General features: G+C 23.8%; 2 protein-coding genes across 2 annotated transcripts; one reads left to right on the top strand and one right to left on the bottom strand.

Moving 5' to 3' along the window:
- Positions 1 to 358: 358 nt before the first annotated feature.
- Positions 359 to 1,709, top strand: HO133_002281 (uncharacterized protein; the record flags this gene model as incomplete). The annotated part of the gene is made up of 6 exons (XM_037293207.1): positions 359 to 445; positions 506 to 539; positions 595 to 843; positions 894 to 980; positions 1,032 to 1,511; positions 1,567 to 1,709. The coding sequence occupies 6 exons, from the start codon at positions 359 to 361 to the stop codon at positions 1,707 to 1,709; spliced, it is 1,080 nt and encodes a 359-aa protein (XP_037150860.1).
- Positions 1,710 to 2,234: 525 nt separating this feature from the next.
- HO133_002282 (uncharacterized protein) lies at positions 2,235 to 3,358 on the bottom strand (the record flags this gene model as incomplete). Its single annotated transcript, XM_037293208.1, has 2 exons — positions 2,235 to 2,602; positions 2,725 to 3,358. The coding sequence occupies 2 exons, from the start codon at positions 3,356 to 3,358 to the stop codon at positions 2,235 to 2,237; spliced, it is 1,002 nt and encodes a 333-aa protein (XP_037150861.1).
- Between the last annotated feature and the right edge of the window lie 14,400 nt (positions 3,359 to 17,758).

The raw sequence follows: 17,758 nt of genomic DNA on the forward strand, positions 1-17,758 counted from the left end.
TGAATAATACGCCAACCGAAACAGGTCAACGCGAAGGAGATCCCTCGCACCTTTAACTATTCAAAGTAGTCGGATCCGTTTTCAAAAATGCCTTGAAAAAACGGCAACTTTGGCATGCATCAAGGAAAATGCCTCACACCATTTGCATGTGTCCGGAGACTAACAGATGTCCCTGAGGATTTACTCGCCAAAAATGAAGTGGTGTAAGTGTGGCATGGCAGTCGATAGCGAATCCGGACCTTTAACGTCATCCTCCACAGATGGCCCTTATTTCCTCTCTGCTCCTGGAACCTATCTTGCTTGTTCAACTTCTCCCCATCAAAACATCGGCGAGTTGTGCTCATAGAGATCCGTCAAGATGATGAAAGCGGTCCGATTCCATGGCCAGAGGGACATTCGACTGGATGACGTGGAAATTGTGCAATGCGGTAAAGGCCAAGTCAAGGTGGGCGCCTTCCCAATATTCGAATCTGCCAAAATCTTGGTACTAAGCGTAGTCTGTCAGGTTAAACCGGCTTTCGCGGGTATATGTGGAAGCGGTAATGCTGCCGCCCCGTTCCTCGTAGTATGATAAGGCTGACAGCATGGTTCCAGATTTGCATGAATACCTTGGAGGTGCAAGTCTGATGCCAACGAGTCCTCATCCCATCACAAACGAGAAGGTACCTTTGACCCTGGGACACGAGTTCAGTGGGACAATTGAGGAGGTAGGTGAAGGTGTCCATGACATCAAAGTGGGATCGAGGGTCGCTGTTCAGCCAATCATCTACGACGGCACATGTAATGCGTGTAAAGAGGGATACATCAACTGCTGTGATAACAATGGCTTCGTAGGTTTAAGCGGTAAGGCTTCTCAGTTCATATTTGACTCTATACTAAAAGAAAGTTCGTAGGATGGGGTGGTGGACTCTCGGAGCATGTAGTCGTTCCTCGAAAAGCCGTGTACGAGATTCCAGATAGCGTCTCGATGGATGTCGCTGGTAAGGCGCTCAATCCCAGTTGGTTGAGGATCGGCTAATTCTTGGACTCAGCACTTATTGAGCCGTTGTCTGTGGCATGGCATGCTGTTAACACAAGTCCTTTCAAGACAGGCGATTCGGTTCTAATCCTTGGTGGCGGGCCAATTGGGCTCGCAGTAATTCAGATGCTTGTGGTCAAGGGTGCCGAAAAGATCATCGTCTCAGAAGTCGCATCTCGCCGTCGGGAGTTTGCGAGACAGTTTGGCGCTCACTACGTCCTGGATCCCACCAAAGACGATATCGTCTCGAGGGTTCGCGATCTTTGCGATGGCTCGGGCGTGAACGTAGCCTTCGATGCTGCGGGAGTACAAGCTGGTCTTGACCAGGCCGTACAGGCTATCCGCGCTAGAGGTACTCTGGTCAATATCGCAATCTGGGAAAAACAAGCCACTATCACGCCGAACTGGTTCTGCTTTAGGGAGAGAAAGTATATGGGCGTTGCAACGTATCAGGACGGGGATTTCCAGGACGTGATCGATGCAATTGCCTCTGGTAAGTCTTCAGACTGCACAAGCGTGTCAAAATTCTCTAATACAAAACAACATAGGGAAGCTCAACCCGGGGCCGATGATAACAGGCAAGATTCGCATGGATGAAGTCGAAGAAAAGGGTTTCAAGGCACTTGTCAATGATAAAGATAACCATATCAAGATTCTCATTGACATTGGCCTGGGAGTACCCCGAGACTAGAAGTACGAACGATGGCAGTCCAATATCCTGAGAGTGTCATGCCAAATGAGACGTATGATGAGGTATGAGAAATAATATTTTTTCACTAGCTCAATGGTCCACTCAGAAGCCAGGCGAGAGTTCGCCCATATGTTTCGATCTGTAACCAAGGAAATTCATTTGCGTCCAGGCAACGCTTAAGCATCATATCTTCGTGTCACACTTGATAGAACTTCCCCAATACAAAACGCTCTTGAGAGAGTTGGTCCGGAGACGTCAAGACAGGTATCATCGCTGCGGTGCGCGCCCCACAGCTTGCGTCTCGCAACAAATCCCAATGCCCACATGCCATGCATCCAATCCAACCTATCCCAGCTACCAAGTAACTCCACTGCCCCTAGAGGAAGTCTCTATTTCCGAAACCCCTTTCTACGTCTCCCAGATCTAAACTTCTCTGACTTCCATCTGCACTCGTTCCACCAACATCAATTCTTGTGGTTTTCTTGATTCCCTGATCTGCAGGTTTTATGTCTCCTGGCAAGGAGTTCATCGCAAACCCGTCCACGCCAGCTCCATACTCCTGAGCACGATCTGCTTCCGCTGAGACCGCTTGCGCCGCCGCTCCCAAGGCAGGATCGTACGAAGCTTGTGGAGGGGCAATGTGCTGAGCGTTGGCTTCTCGATTTGCGGGGGGTGGGAAGGATGGCGTGAGTCGACGAGGGCGAAGTCGCTGCTTTTACGTGGGGAGCGATGAGAGAGGTAAGAGCTGATGCCAGCAGAAACAGTTCTGTACCCAGGGCGTAGGGCGGGTATGCAAGCCGCGACGATGCCAATGCAGACTTCCCAGGAGCGCCAGTACCAATTGTTGACACTTTCCCAGGTTGGATCTGAGTTGACATTCTGCCAGTTCAGGACTGTACGGACTATGCAACATGCTGCGGTGCTATTTGAGCGAACAAGGTCAGTGAGGAATCTCGATAGCGGCCAAAAAAAGTGGGGGCGTACATAAGACCAACAGCCATCAAAGTACACAAACCGGCTTTGAGGCGCGGCGCTATCTGAACATTCCATAAAAGAACAATGGGGAAGAGGGCAAGCATGAAATCGGATATGATCGAGATGAGGGCTTGAGAGATGATAATTCTTTGTAACTGGCCGTCGGTAAAGCATGAACCTGGAGTCTGCTTGTTCCATACACTGGCAATCGGATTACATTGGAAAATCCATAGCAAGGTGAGGACGATGTTGCTGATAATGAGAGCGACTGTAGCCCCTTGAATGGGTCGTATCAGGTGCTTTTCCACTGGAATTCGTAAGAGGAAAAAGCAGATGGATATTTTGGTGAACATCAAGGTCTGGAAAGTCTGGATCCATTCTCCGTAGGAGTATTTCATAAACTCAATTAATTGCCAATGTGTGAGGGCGACATTGTGTCTTCCAAAACCATAGTGAACTTCTACGATGACGAGACCAGAGCCGATAATCTTACCGAATGCTGCGAAAAGAATGGTATAGTCGTCCCAGCCGACATTGCGGACAATCCATATCCGAGTCGCTAATCGCAGAGCTACAGTCATGGATGCCAGGAACGTGGTGATGACTTCTGATGCAATGATTCCTCCTCCATGATTGTCATCTCTGTCGTGCAGCGAGAGTCCTGAGCCACTCATGTTGCAAGGATACTGGCGCAACTCCTGGAACTGATCGAAAGACAATTTGCAGATGCTGATTTCTTCTCACCACACAAAACCTATACAGAATCTCAGGTAAGGCTGACGGTGTCTTGGGTGACATGGCGTTGGGTAGGGTAGAGCTCGATATATATAGTGAATATGCCTCGCAACTGTCAAGCTCCTTCACTTTGGTATCAGGTGCTTGGGTTCCCAGCCTCGCCTTCTTATGTAGATGGTACGTTTAGAGCAAAGCCGTATCTTGCACCTGCAAATGCGACTTGGCAGCAGACATCTCTCTAAGTAGCAACGCCGTCATTGGGTACTGTGACTGGGATCGCCATCCTGTGTGACATTCCGCAACACCCTCCGAAAAAAAGGCGGGGCGTCGCAGTCCTTGATACGTGCAGAATTAGTGAGAGTAATAAGCATTATAAAGCATTATGAAATCAAGGGAACTAGCATTGTGACACTCCGGCAAGGCTACCGCCAGCCATATGGAGTGTATGGTTCTAATAGAGCAGCACATAGACCTAAGATCAACGACATGCGAAAGGCACAGCTTGCGGGAGCTGAAATATAGCTTACACCGAGCTGAACGTTGCATACTGACACTTATCCAGTTCTCCCCATCATGTGAAGTATGCTGTGTTAGGAGTCAGCTGGATGACGTTGCGACGCTGCCGATTACATTGTCAGCATCCGCATTGGTAGATTGATCTTCGCTTTAGTAAAGCGTACTGTCAGAGAGATCATGATCTCCGGAAGGATTCCCAATCGGAGAATTCTTTCTTGGTCGCATACATCAAAGTTATGCACAATTTGGCATCAGAACACCATCGTTTACAGTCTTTCAATGCCATGGCATCTTATGATTGGGGTTGCAGCTCCGTTTTGCTCCATGACAAGGGTCAATTTCGCTGACAATGGAATGATCTACAGCGATACAACTTAGAACCTGGAGATAGATCAATTTTGTTCCAGCAAGCTTGAAAGTGAGCAGAAAAGGCAGCTACTGCGGACTTTTCGATCTTTCTCCCCAATCACATACCTTCAGTATCTTATAGTACTGGTGGGTCCGCAGTCCACCTCTCTCCGGAAAAAAGTTGAGCGCGGGTGTATTTACCCTGAACGTAGGCGACTCAGCAGGAGTGGGGGGTGGACGGAATGATATAAACTTAAGATTAATACGTGCTGGGGCGTGAGGCTACCCAGTAGTGGGAAGCTTGCTAAATACTGGTTTTTAACTATTTTTAATTCTTAGAGAGGCTCTCTAAAACCCCTTAAACCCTTCGAAGACTCTTTAAAAATTCTTCGAAAACTTCTATCGAAGGGGTTATTTAAGTAAACTCGAAATTTAATTATTAGTATATATAATAGAATAAGATAGAGCTAAATTAGAAAATCTTAAATTTATATATATAGCTAATTATTAATTTATTAGATCTACACTTTTTAATTAGATATCGCGAATAAATAAATTAATATTCGTAATTATTAAAAAAATAGATATATATTATTAATATATAGAAAAACTTTTTTATTTTTTATTAACTTTTTAAGATTTTAAATTTTAAATTTTAAAGCGTAGTTTACACTTTTCGAATTTTTAAGAATTTTAAAATTTGGTCTGATAATTATTAAAGCGTAAGAAATTTAAATATTATTTATTAGAGTTCGCTCGATAGCTAGATAACTCTAATTAAAAAAAAAAGATATATATTATTTAATTTTAGAATAACTTTTTTATTTTCTATTAAAATTTTAAAATTTCTTATTTAAATTATAAAGTATAATATAGGTTTTTAGATAAAAAAAGAATTACTAAATTTAGTTTTATAGATATTTAAAGGTAAGAAATTTAAATATCGCTTATTAAAGATCGCTTATTAAAAAATACTTAATAATCTTAATTAAAAAAATAATTATAAATTTAATTTATAGATCTTTACTCGTAATATTATACTATAATATAGTATATATATAAGATATTTTAATTAAAATTTCTATATTTATAGAATAATTCGACTAAGATAGATAGAATATATTTATTCTTCTTTATTAAGAGAGAGAAAATATAAAGAGTAATTTAATATAGCTATTTATCTTCTTATTAATAATAATAATTAGAATAATAATTAAAGCTATAAGCATTTTTATTATTCTTTTTAAAATTATAATATAAAAGAACGAGTAAAGGTCTATAAATTAAATTTATAATTATTTTCTTTAATCGAGACTATCGAGTAAATTTTAGTAAGCGATCTTTAGTAAGTAATATCTAAATTCCTTATCTTTAAATATCTATAAGATTAAATTTAGTAATTCTTTTTTTATCTAAAAGCCTATTTTATACTCTATAATTTAAATAAAAGATTTTAAAATTTAATAGAAAATAAAAAAGTTATTCTAAAATTAAATAATATATATCTATTTTTTTTTAATTAGGGCTATCCAGCTGTTAAGCGAACTCTGATAAGCGATATTTGAATTTCTTACGCTTTAATAGTTATAAGATTAAATTTTAAAATTCTTAAAAATTCGAAAAGCGTAGATCGGCGCTCTAAAATTTAAAATTTAAAATCTCAAAAAGATAATAGAAAATAAAAAAGTTTTTCTATATGTTAATAATATATATCTATTTTTTTAATAATTATAAACGCTAATTTATTTATTCGCGATATTTAATTAAAAAGCGTAGATCTAATAAATTAATAATTAATTATATATATAAATTTAAGATTTTCTAATTTAGCTCTATCTTATTCTATTATATATACTAATATTCTAAATTTTAAATCTTAAAATATTATAAAAATAAAATTCTATAATTATCTTTATTTATATATTTATTTTAACGCGTTAGATAAGCTTAATAAACTTTATATTTATTCTTCTTTTAAACTCTTTATCTCTCTTCTATTTCACTTTATCGCGATTCTTTTAAATATTTTAAATTTATCTCTATTTAATTAAACTTATTAACTATTTATAAATAAATTTACTTTTTAAATTACTTTAAATCTCTTTATTAAGATTAAATTTATTATTATTAACTCTCTTTAATTATAAATTTATTAATTATTTCTTTATTAGTATATATAAAAGAATAAGATAGAGTTAAGCTTAAAAATCTTAAATTTATATATATAGTTAATTATAAATTTAGAATTATTACGCTCTTTAATTAGATCGACTAAATTATCGCGAATAAATAAATTAGTATTCGTAATTATTAAAAAAATATAGTCGAATAGCTCTAATTAAAAAATAGATATATATTATTTAATTTTAGAATAACTTTTTTATTTTCTATTAAAATTTTAAGATTTTTTTTAAATTATAGAATAAAATATAAGCTTTTAAATAAAAAAAGAATTCTTATATTTAATCTTATAATTATTAAAGCGCAAGAAATTCAAAATATCGCTTATTAAAGTTTACTCACAGATATAGATTATATGATTTTAGAATAACTTTTTTATTTTCTATTAAAATTTTAAGTTTTCTATTTTCAATTATAGAATAAAATATAAGCTTTTAGATAAAAAAAGAATTTCTAAATTTAGTCTTATAATTATTAAAGCGCAAGGAATTCAAATATCGCTTATTAAAGTTCGCTTATTAAAGATCGCTTATCTATTTACTCGATAGCTCTAATTAAAAAAAAATTATAAATTTAATTCATAGATCTTTACTCGTATATTATAAAATATTAATAATATATCTTAATAAATTTATCAATATTAAACTTATTAAAATACTTTTTATAAGCTTATTATCTTTATTAATATAATTATTATAATTATTAATTAAGTTTTTATATAAAGTATTATTAGCTTTTTTAATCTAATTCGATATATTAAAATCTTCTTTAAAATTAAATCTAATCTATTTAAATTTATTTTCTTAATATTTTATATAAAGAATTATTATTAAAATATAAAATATTATTAATAAATAATACTTTTAAGTATTATAATATCTTTTAATTATTAAAAAATATCGTTTATATATAATAATCTTTATAAGAGAATAAAGAATATTATAAGCTATTTAAGCGATTATAATATATTTAAACTTTAATTTCTTTTATTATTTTAGAATTAAAAAAAGTTTTATAAAGATTAGAAATAAGATTATAATTAGAATAATAATTAGAAAATTTATTATTTCTTTTATACTACTAAAACTAATTATATTTATTCTTATTATCTAAATTTTTAATCTCGAATTTTATTATTTAATTAAGCGTATTTTTATTTAATTAAATTATTTACTTAGCTCTTTATAATTAATTATTTATATTAATATCTTAATAATTTTAAAATATTCTTTTAAGCGCTTTTTAATAAATTTTTACTTATAATTAATTTTTAATATTAATCTTTTAATTTAATTTCTTTAACTTTATATTATTATAATTTAAATATAAAAGTATAATTTATTTATATAAATAGTCTAAATCTAATTAAATTCGATTATAATAGATAATTAATTTTTTATAAATCGTTTTAAGAGCTTTAAAAGGTTTTTTTTTAAAGAATTCTCTTTTTTCTTAATTTTTCGAGCTTTTTATTTATATAATTAAATAAATAATTATAAATATTAAAAATATAATAAATTATAACCTTCTTTTCTCTATTTATTAATTTTATAAATTTATAAAAAAAATTAATAAGCTAAATTAAATATTAAATTTATTAGAAATTAATCGAAAATTATTTAGATATCTAGATTCTAGATTATAATTTCTACTTATAATTATTTTTTAAAAAATATATAATATTAATATAAAGAAGTAGAGCGCGAATTAATATCTAATAAATTAAATTTTAATAAGTCTTAATATTCTAAAAGAGTTTAAAAAGATATTTTTAATAATATTACTCTTTTTTAAAAGATTAATATTTATCTAATATTAAAATATTCTTATTTTAAAGATATTCAATTTATAATATAAAAAAATCTTTTTATATTAATCGCGAGCCTTTAAATATATATAGCGATTTTTTAAATTTTAATATAATTAATAATATAATAATTAGAATAATAATAAGAAATATTATATTTTTATTAAGATTATCGATAGATTAATTATACTTATTTAAATTTAATTCTTATCTTCTTTATTATTTTAACTTCCTTAAAAAAAATTATTTATTAAAATAATTTTAATATTATTTAAAAGTTCTTTTAAAGCTAATTAAAATAATATACGCTATATAAAGAATATATTATAAATAATTTAAGAATTTAAATTCTTTAATATTAAGTAAGTTATTTATTATAAAAATAAAAAGATAAGTAATTAAATCTTCGAAGAGTATACTATTATTATTATTATTATTAATTATAAATTTTAATATATAAATTTTAATCTTATATTTCTCGAGAATTAATTTAATAATACTTATAAGTTTTTAATTAATATATTTATCTTTAATATACTTAAAGTTTATAAAAATCTTATATTATTATTAATTAATATTAATAAAAAAGATTAGAATTATTATAAATAATTAGTAATTATAAGATAATTAATAATTTAAAATTAGAGAGACTTTAATATTATTAATTAATAAATTTTTTAATAATCTTAATTTTAGCTTTATAGCTTTTTTAATTAATTAATTGTTTATAATAATTATTAATTTTAATTATATATTAGAGTCGAGATAATATAAAAGTAATAATATTCTAAAATTATTAGTAATTATAAATAAAATATCGATATTTATAATTTAGCGATAAAATTATTTCGAGAAGTCTTTATATATAAACTTTTAATTTTCTAATATTATAAGAGAATTTTAATATTATCTTTTCTAGAGTAAATAGTAAGCTAAATTTTTTATTTTTTATTTTATTTATTAATAATTTATATTATCTAATTTAGTATTAAGATAGTATAAGATTCTTAGAAATCTTATTTCTAAGAAAGACGTTTCTTAAGTGATAATAAGATGATTCTTCTTCTATAGAATCTAATTATCTAAATATATCTTAATATTAAGCTATGCTAAGCTATTAACTACTAGCTTCTATTAAGTATATCTACTAAGTATAATCTATAATATATATTAATAGAAAGAAAGAAAGATAGCGTTCTCGCTATAAGCGCTTTAAGTAAAGAATAGTCTTTTTTCTATTAAAGAAACTTATTTTTTTAAGTAAAAATAAACTTTTTTTCTTTTTATAGTAAGATAAAGAAAGTTAAAAGATTCTACTTCTATAGAGAAAAATCTAGAAAGATATTTTACTAAGTAAGAAGTTATATATTATAACGAGTAGTAGAAATAATAAAAGTTATAGAAGAATTTAATAGTAAAATAGACGATAACGTAGACGAAGATAAAGTCGTATTCTTTACGGGAATTAATACTATAGTTCGAATTATAAAAGTAGATCTTTCTTAAGAAGTATAATTCTTCTTATAAGAACGATCTTATTTTCTAATAGAAGTATAAATAGAAATAAATATAATAATAACTTACTTTCTAATAGCGTCAGCTTTAGAAACTAATAAAGTAAATATTTTTATAATTAATACTTACGTAGTAGATAGCCTCTTTTCTTAATAATTATTTATAGAATTAACAGCGATGCGTGTATCGTATTTTATTATAAGATTCTTTACTTTCGAGAGAGTATATAGTAGATATTAAGTATTATACTCTTTATTACTATTTTTTTAATATATTAAATATTTAAGATTTCTTTTAATTTCTTATCTATTACTTAGTTTTTTAATTTTAAATAATAAAAATCTAATAGTAAGATTTAGATCTATCTATTCTTCTTCTTTTTTTATTAATTATAGCGAATAAAATATTCTATAATAAGAATCTTTAGTTTAATTTAATATAGGCTTTAATTAGATTATAAATATTATAAAATAAATATATATAATACTCGAAAGATTTAATCGATAGATAAAATTTTCGACTTTCTCTAATATCTTAAATAGTCTAACTCTCTAATTAAAAAGCTTAAGATTAATATTAGAAATAAAGTAGTTATATTATAGTCTTAAATAGATTAATAATCTCTCGCGAAGATTAATAGCTTTATAATTATTATTATAGCGAGTTTTTATTATAGTATTAGCGAAAGTAATAATATTATTAATCTCTTTTTATTTAATAAGATATAGTTAATTAAGATTCTCTAGAGATAAGTTTATAAGTAGTCTTAGTATATCTTATATCTGAAATTCGTAGGCGATTTTATTTAGTATAAATCTCGTTAACGTAATTAAGTTATTAAGATATACTTAAAAAAATAAAAGTATATTTAACTAGTTATTCGTATTAGTAGTAAGATGAAATTATAGAATAATCTTAATAGTCTAATTTATTCTTTTTAATTATTTATCTATTTAAGAGTAATAAGTAGTCGAAGTTATTATAATAGTTTCGAGCTTTTTGAAAATAGTTTTTTAGAAGATATTTATAAACTTAGTATTATGATCGCTAATTATAACGATAAAAATATCTTAATTATAAGATATTAGAGTAATAAATAAAGTATTTATTTAATTAATAATAGTTTATTTATTAAATTCTAGCACGAGAAGTTTTTTTTTAAAGAATTTATATATTATAATAAGAAGTATATTCTTATCTTTTTAAAAAGAAAGCGCGATAATAAAATTTATTATTATAATATAAAAAGAAATTAGCGATATAGAAATTAAATTAAGCTCGCTATAAGTGAGATATCGCTTAATTTAATTAAGCTAATACTTATAGTAGTACTTTAAATAAGTTTAAAGATATTTTAATAAGTTTTTATTTTAGACTAATAATAAGATTCTAGTATAAATAATATAAAAATCGATATAAAAATTCTAATCGTATATTAATTAGAAAACTTTTTATTATATAGATTTAGAAATATAGAGTTATTACTTATTAATATAATTAAGTATAATATTATAAATAAGATTATTATATTTTTAAAAGCGAAGTTCTTTTAAAAGATCGAGCTTAAATTACTTAAGTAAATTAAGAATCTTAATCTATTAAGAATTCTTACTATATATCTTAATAAGATATTTTTTAAAGTTATTATTTATTTCTATTAAGGTTATATAATAGATTAGAATTTCTTTAAGCGATATTATTTATTTATTTAGTTCTAGAATATTCTTATAAAGACTTTCTAATATTACTTACTTCTCTTTAAAATTTATATCTATTTAAAGTCTAGATAATATATTAAGAATAATATTCGCTTTATTAGCTTTATAATATATAATAAAATTAAATCTTAATAAATATTAGAAATAATATAAATTAGTCGAAGTATAAATTAGTCGAAGATTTAGTTTATTAGTAGATAATATAAAAAGCGTAGTTTATTAAGCGATTTAAATTATAGTAGAGTAATTAATATAAATTACTACTAATAATACTTTAAATACTTTAATTAGATATCTAATTTTATAAACTACTTAAATTATAATAATAATTTTAAATTTTATAAATTAATAATTACATTTCGTAGTATTAATTAATTTACTTAAGAATATTATAGTTTATATATCTCCTCTAGTAGAAGTAGAGATCTTTTTTTTTTATATAATAAATTATAGTAGTAAATCCTTATATTTTAAAAGTATTAATATTAATATATAATTTTTAATTAAAATTAAAATATACTAGAAAGAAGGGCGAGCGAAAAGTATTCTATAAATTCTAAAAGATAGAAATTTCTTTTTAAGTCGATTTATAGTATAGTTATATAAAAGTTCGCTTATATATAAATCTAATAAATTACTTCTTAGAAGTAATAGCTAATTCGAGTTAATCTAAAAAAGTAATAGATTTAATTACTATTATTTAAATAAGAGAAATCTTTTATTTCTATAATAACTAAGTACGCTATATATAGCGAGGAATTAAGTTTTTTAGCTATTTTATTAAGTTAAGAAAGATTTTTAAATTATAAAAACTTAATGAGAATCGAAGTATAATAATTATCTTAATCTTTTCTTCTATTATAGATATATTAAGAGAGTTAACGCGCTATTCTAATAGTATTATAGATGAAAATTCTAAAAAAGATTTCGTTAGTATTAGAGAAGTATATTTCTCTTATAATAGTTAAAATAACTATTAAAAATAAGATTTATATTTTTAGAGAGTTCTATTAAAGACGATAATATTGTTTATAAAAGTATATATAAAAATATAAAGTAAATATAATAGGATATTAGTCTAATATTATATATATAATAAAGATTTTTTATATCTTATAAGTATTATATTGAATTCTTTCTAACCGCGATAATTAATAATAGTAAGTTTATATTTATTAGAAAGCTTTATACTAAATTAATAGAATTATATAACTTCGTTTATAATAGAAATATAGATATATTTTATTATTAAAGTAATAATATCTAATTATAAAAGTAATAAATAGTTATTATTCTCTATTATAATATTAAATCCTCGGATATTAATAATAACTCTTTCTTTATAATTTTATAATATATTTTATTGGATTATAAAGTAAGACTAGTTATAAGAAGTTGATTATATAAAAAAGCGAAGCTTTTTTTATTATTATAGCTTATTAAAAGTAGCGTTAACTATCTCTTAATCTTTATAATTAAAAGAATAAACTTTTAATAACTTTACTTTAGCGTTTAATTTTAATAGAATTAATAATTATTATTCTTTAGAAATATCTATAATGCTTTCTAAATTTATAAAGATATCTTTAAATTTTATTATACTAGAGTTAAAAGTATAATAAGTCTTATTCTTATTATAGATAATTGAATTATTTAGAAGTATATACTTAAGATTAAAATCTATTATAATAATATAATTTATATTAATAGAATTATTCGTAGCTGTAATAATAATAGTTATCTTCGATTAATTTAAAGTATATTACTTATAAGTTACTAAGCTAGTTAACTTATAAGAAATTTAATAGTATTTATTTATAATATACTCTATTATAGTATTTAGCCTCATATTTCTAGAAAGTATAATTAATACTTTTATAGAATTTCTTATTTATATAAAAGTTATAATAGAATTTATAATATAAATAAAGATATTATTTTCTCTTTTAAGAAAAGTTAAGAATTTAAATTTAAATAGATAGTTATGATTATTAGAGAGCGTGCTATAATAGCTAATTAAAATATTTATTATAAAATTAGATAATAATATAAGTATAGATTTTACTTTTATAACTCGCTTAATTTAAGAGTAAGACTTCGTTATAGAATAAGTAGAAATCTTAATATTCTAGTAATTATTTATAATAATAAACTATAATTTATAATCTAGTAGAAACTTATATAGTATAAAAATATTTATTTTAATTAATATATTAGTCTTAAGATTATTCGTTAAATGAATTTTTATCTATACTTTAATAAGAGTAGCTTCTTTTATACTTTTTAGATTTTCTAGAAAATATAGATTTATAAGAATATACTTCGTAGTATTAATAATCTTATTATTATAGTCTTAGATCGATATAAGAGATACTTATTTTTAAATTTATTTTTTAAAGTTAAATAAGAAAGCTAATAAAGTATAATCTTTAAGAATAATCGAGTATCTAGAATTTAGATAAACTTTTATATTAGAAGAGTTTAAATTTAGACGAGTATTTATTTTAATATACTAGAAATTATAGAAAGCGATTTCTTATTTATATCTAGGCGGTTTTATAATAGTAGACTTAATAATTTTAAAAGTGAAAATTGTTTTCGTAGTATAAAGTGTGAAAACTGCTTTTATAATATACTTAGAATTCTTAGAATTCTTATTTTCGAAATTAATAGATTTTCTAGAAATCTTATTCTCGAGTTTATGATTCTAATATTACTACTTAAAATAATAAAATAACTTATTTCTAAATTTAAACTTCTTATAATATCGCTAGTAAGAGTATTTTAATAGCGGTGAGTTAATAAAGTTAATCTTCAATTTTATATTTTTATAAGATTCGTGAAAGCTAGAGTAATCGTTTTTTTATTTTTTAATATTTTTCTTATTATAGTCGTTATAAAAGTTATTAGAATTCTTCCAGTAACTTAGATCTTATTAAGAATTCTCTAATTTATTTATTTTATTAATTAAGATTTAATAAGCTCGCTATTTTTATAATTAAAAAGATTAAGTAATATTCTAATAGATTTCTCTAGATTAATATAAGATATAACTAGACTAAAAAGACTAATAAGAATTATATATATTTTATTACTAATATTAACTTAGATTAATAATAATCTAACGCTATATCGATAGAGCTAATAGTATTTACTATACGTCTCTTTAAGAGTAGTTTTAATAAGTAGAATTATTAATTTAATAAGTTAATTTCTAGAATTAATTATAAGTTTAATAATTCTATTAATTAGAGAAAGCTAAAGATTATTACTATAATTAATTAAAATTCTAAAAATTAGAGTTTATAGATTAATTAGATATATCTCTTACTTAATTATATTAACTAAGATTATCTTTATAAGATAGATTTAATATATAAGAAGTATTATTTAAACTAGGCTTCGTTATTCTCGAAGCTTTTATTTATTATTAACTCTTTCTTATATCTATAGTTATAAGAAATTAATTTAGCGTAGTTTAAATAATAAATAGATTTATATTAGATTAGAACTCGATATTAAGATTATTTTAAATAATATTAAACTAATTATACTTATTATCGAGTTTTACTATTTTAATAATTCTAATAATAGTTATAGTATATTTATATAACTTACGATATCTTATAATATTATTAAATATATATCGTTTTTTAATAATAATAGTTATTCTTAATACTTTAATAGGCTTAAATCTCTTAAGTAAAATAGCGTTTTATTTATTAACGTTGTTGTTATAAGTTAATAAATGCTTTTTATTATTAGTAAATTTTGATATATACTATTCGAGTACTTTATTTTAAAGATAGATTTATAGATTATTTCGTAGTAGCTCTATACTCTTAACTCTCGAAATATTCTTAATTCTATTAATAAAAATAGTAATATCTCGAAAATAGATTTCTTTTCTAATATACTCTATATCTGCTATTATATTAGAAGATTTATTATTATAGAAAGAATTGAAGAATCTAATATCGCTATTAAGAAAATAAAGTTTATTATTTTTATTAATAGTATTCTATTTTAATATTTCTAGATTTTCTAACAAATCTAGCGGGCTAGAAGGTTCTAGATTTAGATGATTTTTTATATAACGATCGATGATATTAATAATAATTACTTTTATATTAATAGCTTAAAGATCTACTTCGAATCCTTTATCTATTATTCTACTATTATTACGATGATAAGTAATCTTATTAGCGAAAGTATTTAAGATTTTTAGCGAAAGATATTACGAATCTCTAAACTTAGTAGTAAATTAAAGATTATTATTTAAAGATCTAGTAGGCGAGGTATCTATAGCTTAATTTGAAGGGGTATATCTTTTTTATTTCTAGAGTATTATTAATAGAAGGGGGATTCTAAAAATTAGAATTAAAAATTAAATTTTTTTAATTAATATTTTAATTATTAGTTATATTTATAAAAGTATATATTAATATTTTAAAATTATTAAATTAATTTTATTAGATATTAATATAGAATTAGAATTTAATTTAAGTCCTTTAATAATTTAATTAGCTAAATTAATTATTATCTAAATCTTTTATATATAAGAATTAAATATTTTATTATATTAAAACTATTTTTAAATCTCGAGATCTTTTTTATTAATACGCTTTTCTTCTATTTAAATAATATTATAATATTTTTTATTTAAATATTAAAGTATTAAAGTATTATATTTTTTACTTTTAATTAAGAAGTTTTATTTTTAAGTTAATAATTTTAATCTTATAAAAATAATAACGAGTTTATTATAGATAAAGATAAAAAAGAAATAATATTTTCTTTTATCTTTATAGTAGAAAAAGAGAAAGAAGTAAGTAAATTAATTATAAGCTATAAATAGCTTAATATTTAAGAATAATAAATTAATAAAGTTATAATATAATTAATATTAGAATAAAAAGCTTTTTTTTATAATTAGTAAATATAAGATTAAATAGAAATTAATTAGATTAATAAAATTATCTTTAATAGATATATTATATATATAAAAAATATCGAAATATATAAAATATAAAAGAGGATATATATATATAGCTATAAATATTTAAAGTATATTTAAAATATAGAAAGAAGCGCTTATATATAGCTTTATAATGTATATTAATAAAAAAGAAATCGACTTTTTTCTAATTAACTTTCTAATTAATATTTAAATTTAATTTATTTTTAAATAGTATTTTATTTTAATAAGATTTTAATTATATAATATTAATTAATTTAATAATAAATATTTAATATTAATATTTTTTAATTTACTCTCTTCTTTTTTAAATTTTTTTTTTATTATTATAATATTTATATTATAGTATATTTATTTATTATAATAATATTTATATTTAAAAAAAAAAAATTTTTCTTTATATTCTATAATTAAATTAAATTAATAATATTATTTTTATAAAGTAAATATATATCTAATAATAATATATCTTTTAATATAATAATTAATTATAATATTAATTATAATTTATTAATATATAATATTATTATCTATTAAAGTTATTAACTTAATAATTATAAAAATTTAAAAAATTCTTAATAATTTATTAATTATTAATTTAGATTTATTTAAATTATTAAAGTAAAGTAAAGATAAGACTTTATAAAGATAAAAATTAGAAGATTATATATAAAGTTTAAAAAGTATAACTATAAATAAGAAAAGTATATAATTATATTAATTATATATATTTAAATTAAATAATAAATTAATTATATACGCTAATTATATTATTATTAATTAGACTTTAAAATTTATATATTAAAGAAAATTCGCGAATTATAGAGATTAACGAATTTAATTATTTTTTAAATTATATTTATTTAAATAATAAAGAAAATCTTAATTTATATAACTTCAAAATTAATTAATTCGCTTCGAATTTAAATTTCTATATTAGTTATATTTTAAGAAATTATAAAAATAAAATTAATAAGTAATTTTAATAATATAATTTACTTTTTAATAATTATAAATAAAGAAAATTACTAACTAATATCTAGCGACTTAATTATATATATTTTATATAAAAGAAATTCATAGTTAAAAGATATATAGCTTTTTAAATAATTATAATAAAATATAAGTTTATAAATAATAATATAATATTATTAAAGTTTAGATATAATTTTTATAAAAAAAAAAATAATAATAAATAAAAGAAAAACTATTCTAAATTAAAAGTAAGATATTTTAATTATTATTCTACTTATTACGCTTAATTAATAATATTTAA

The sequence above is a fragment of the Letharia lupina genome (genome assembly GCF_014066315.1).
Source record: "Letharia lupina isolate WasteWater1 chromosome Unknown contig_14, whole genome shotgun sequence".
Lineage (NCBI taxonomy): Eukaryota > Fungi > Ascomycota > Lecanoromycetes > Lecanorales > Parmeliaceae > Letharia > Letharia lupina.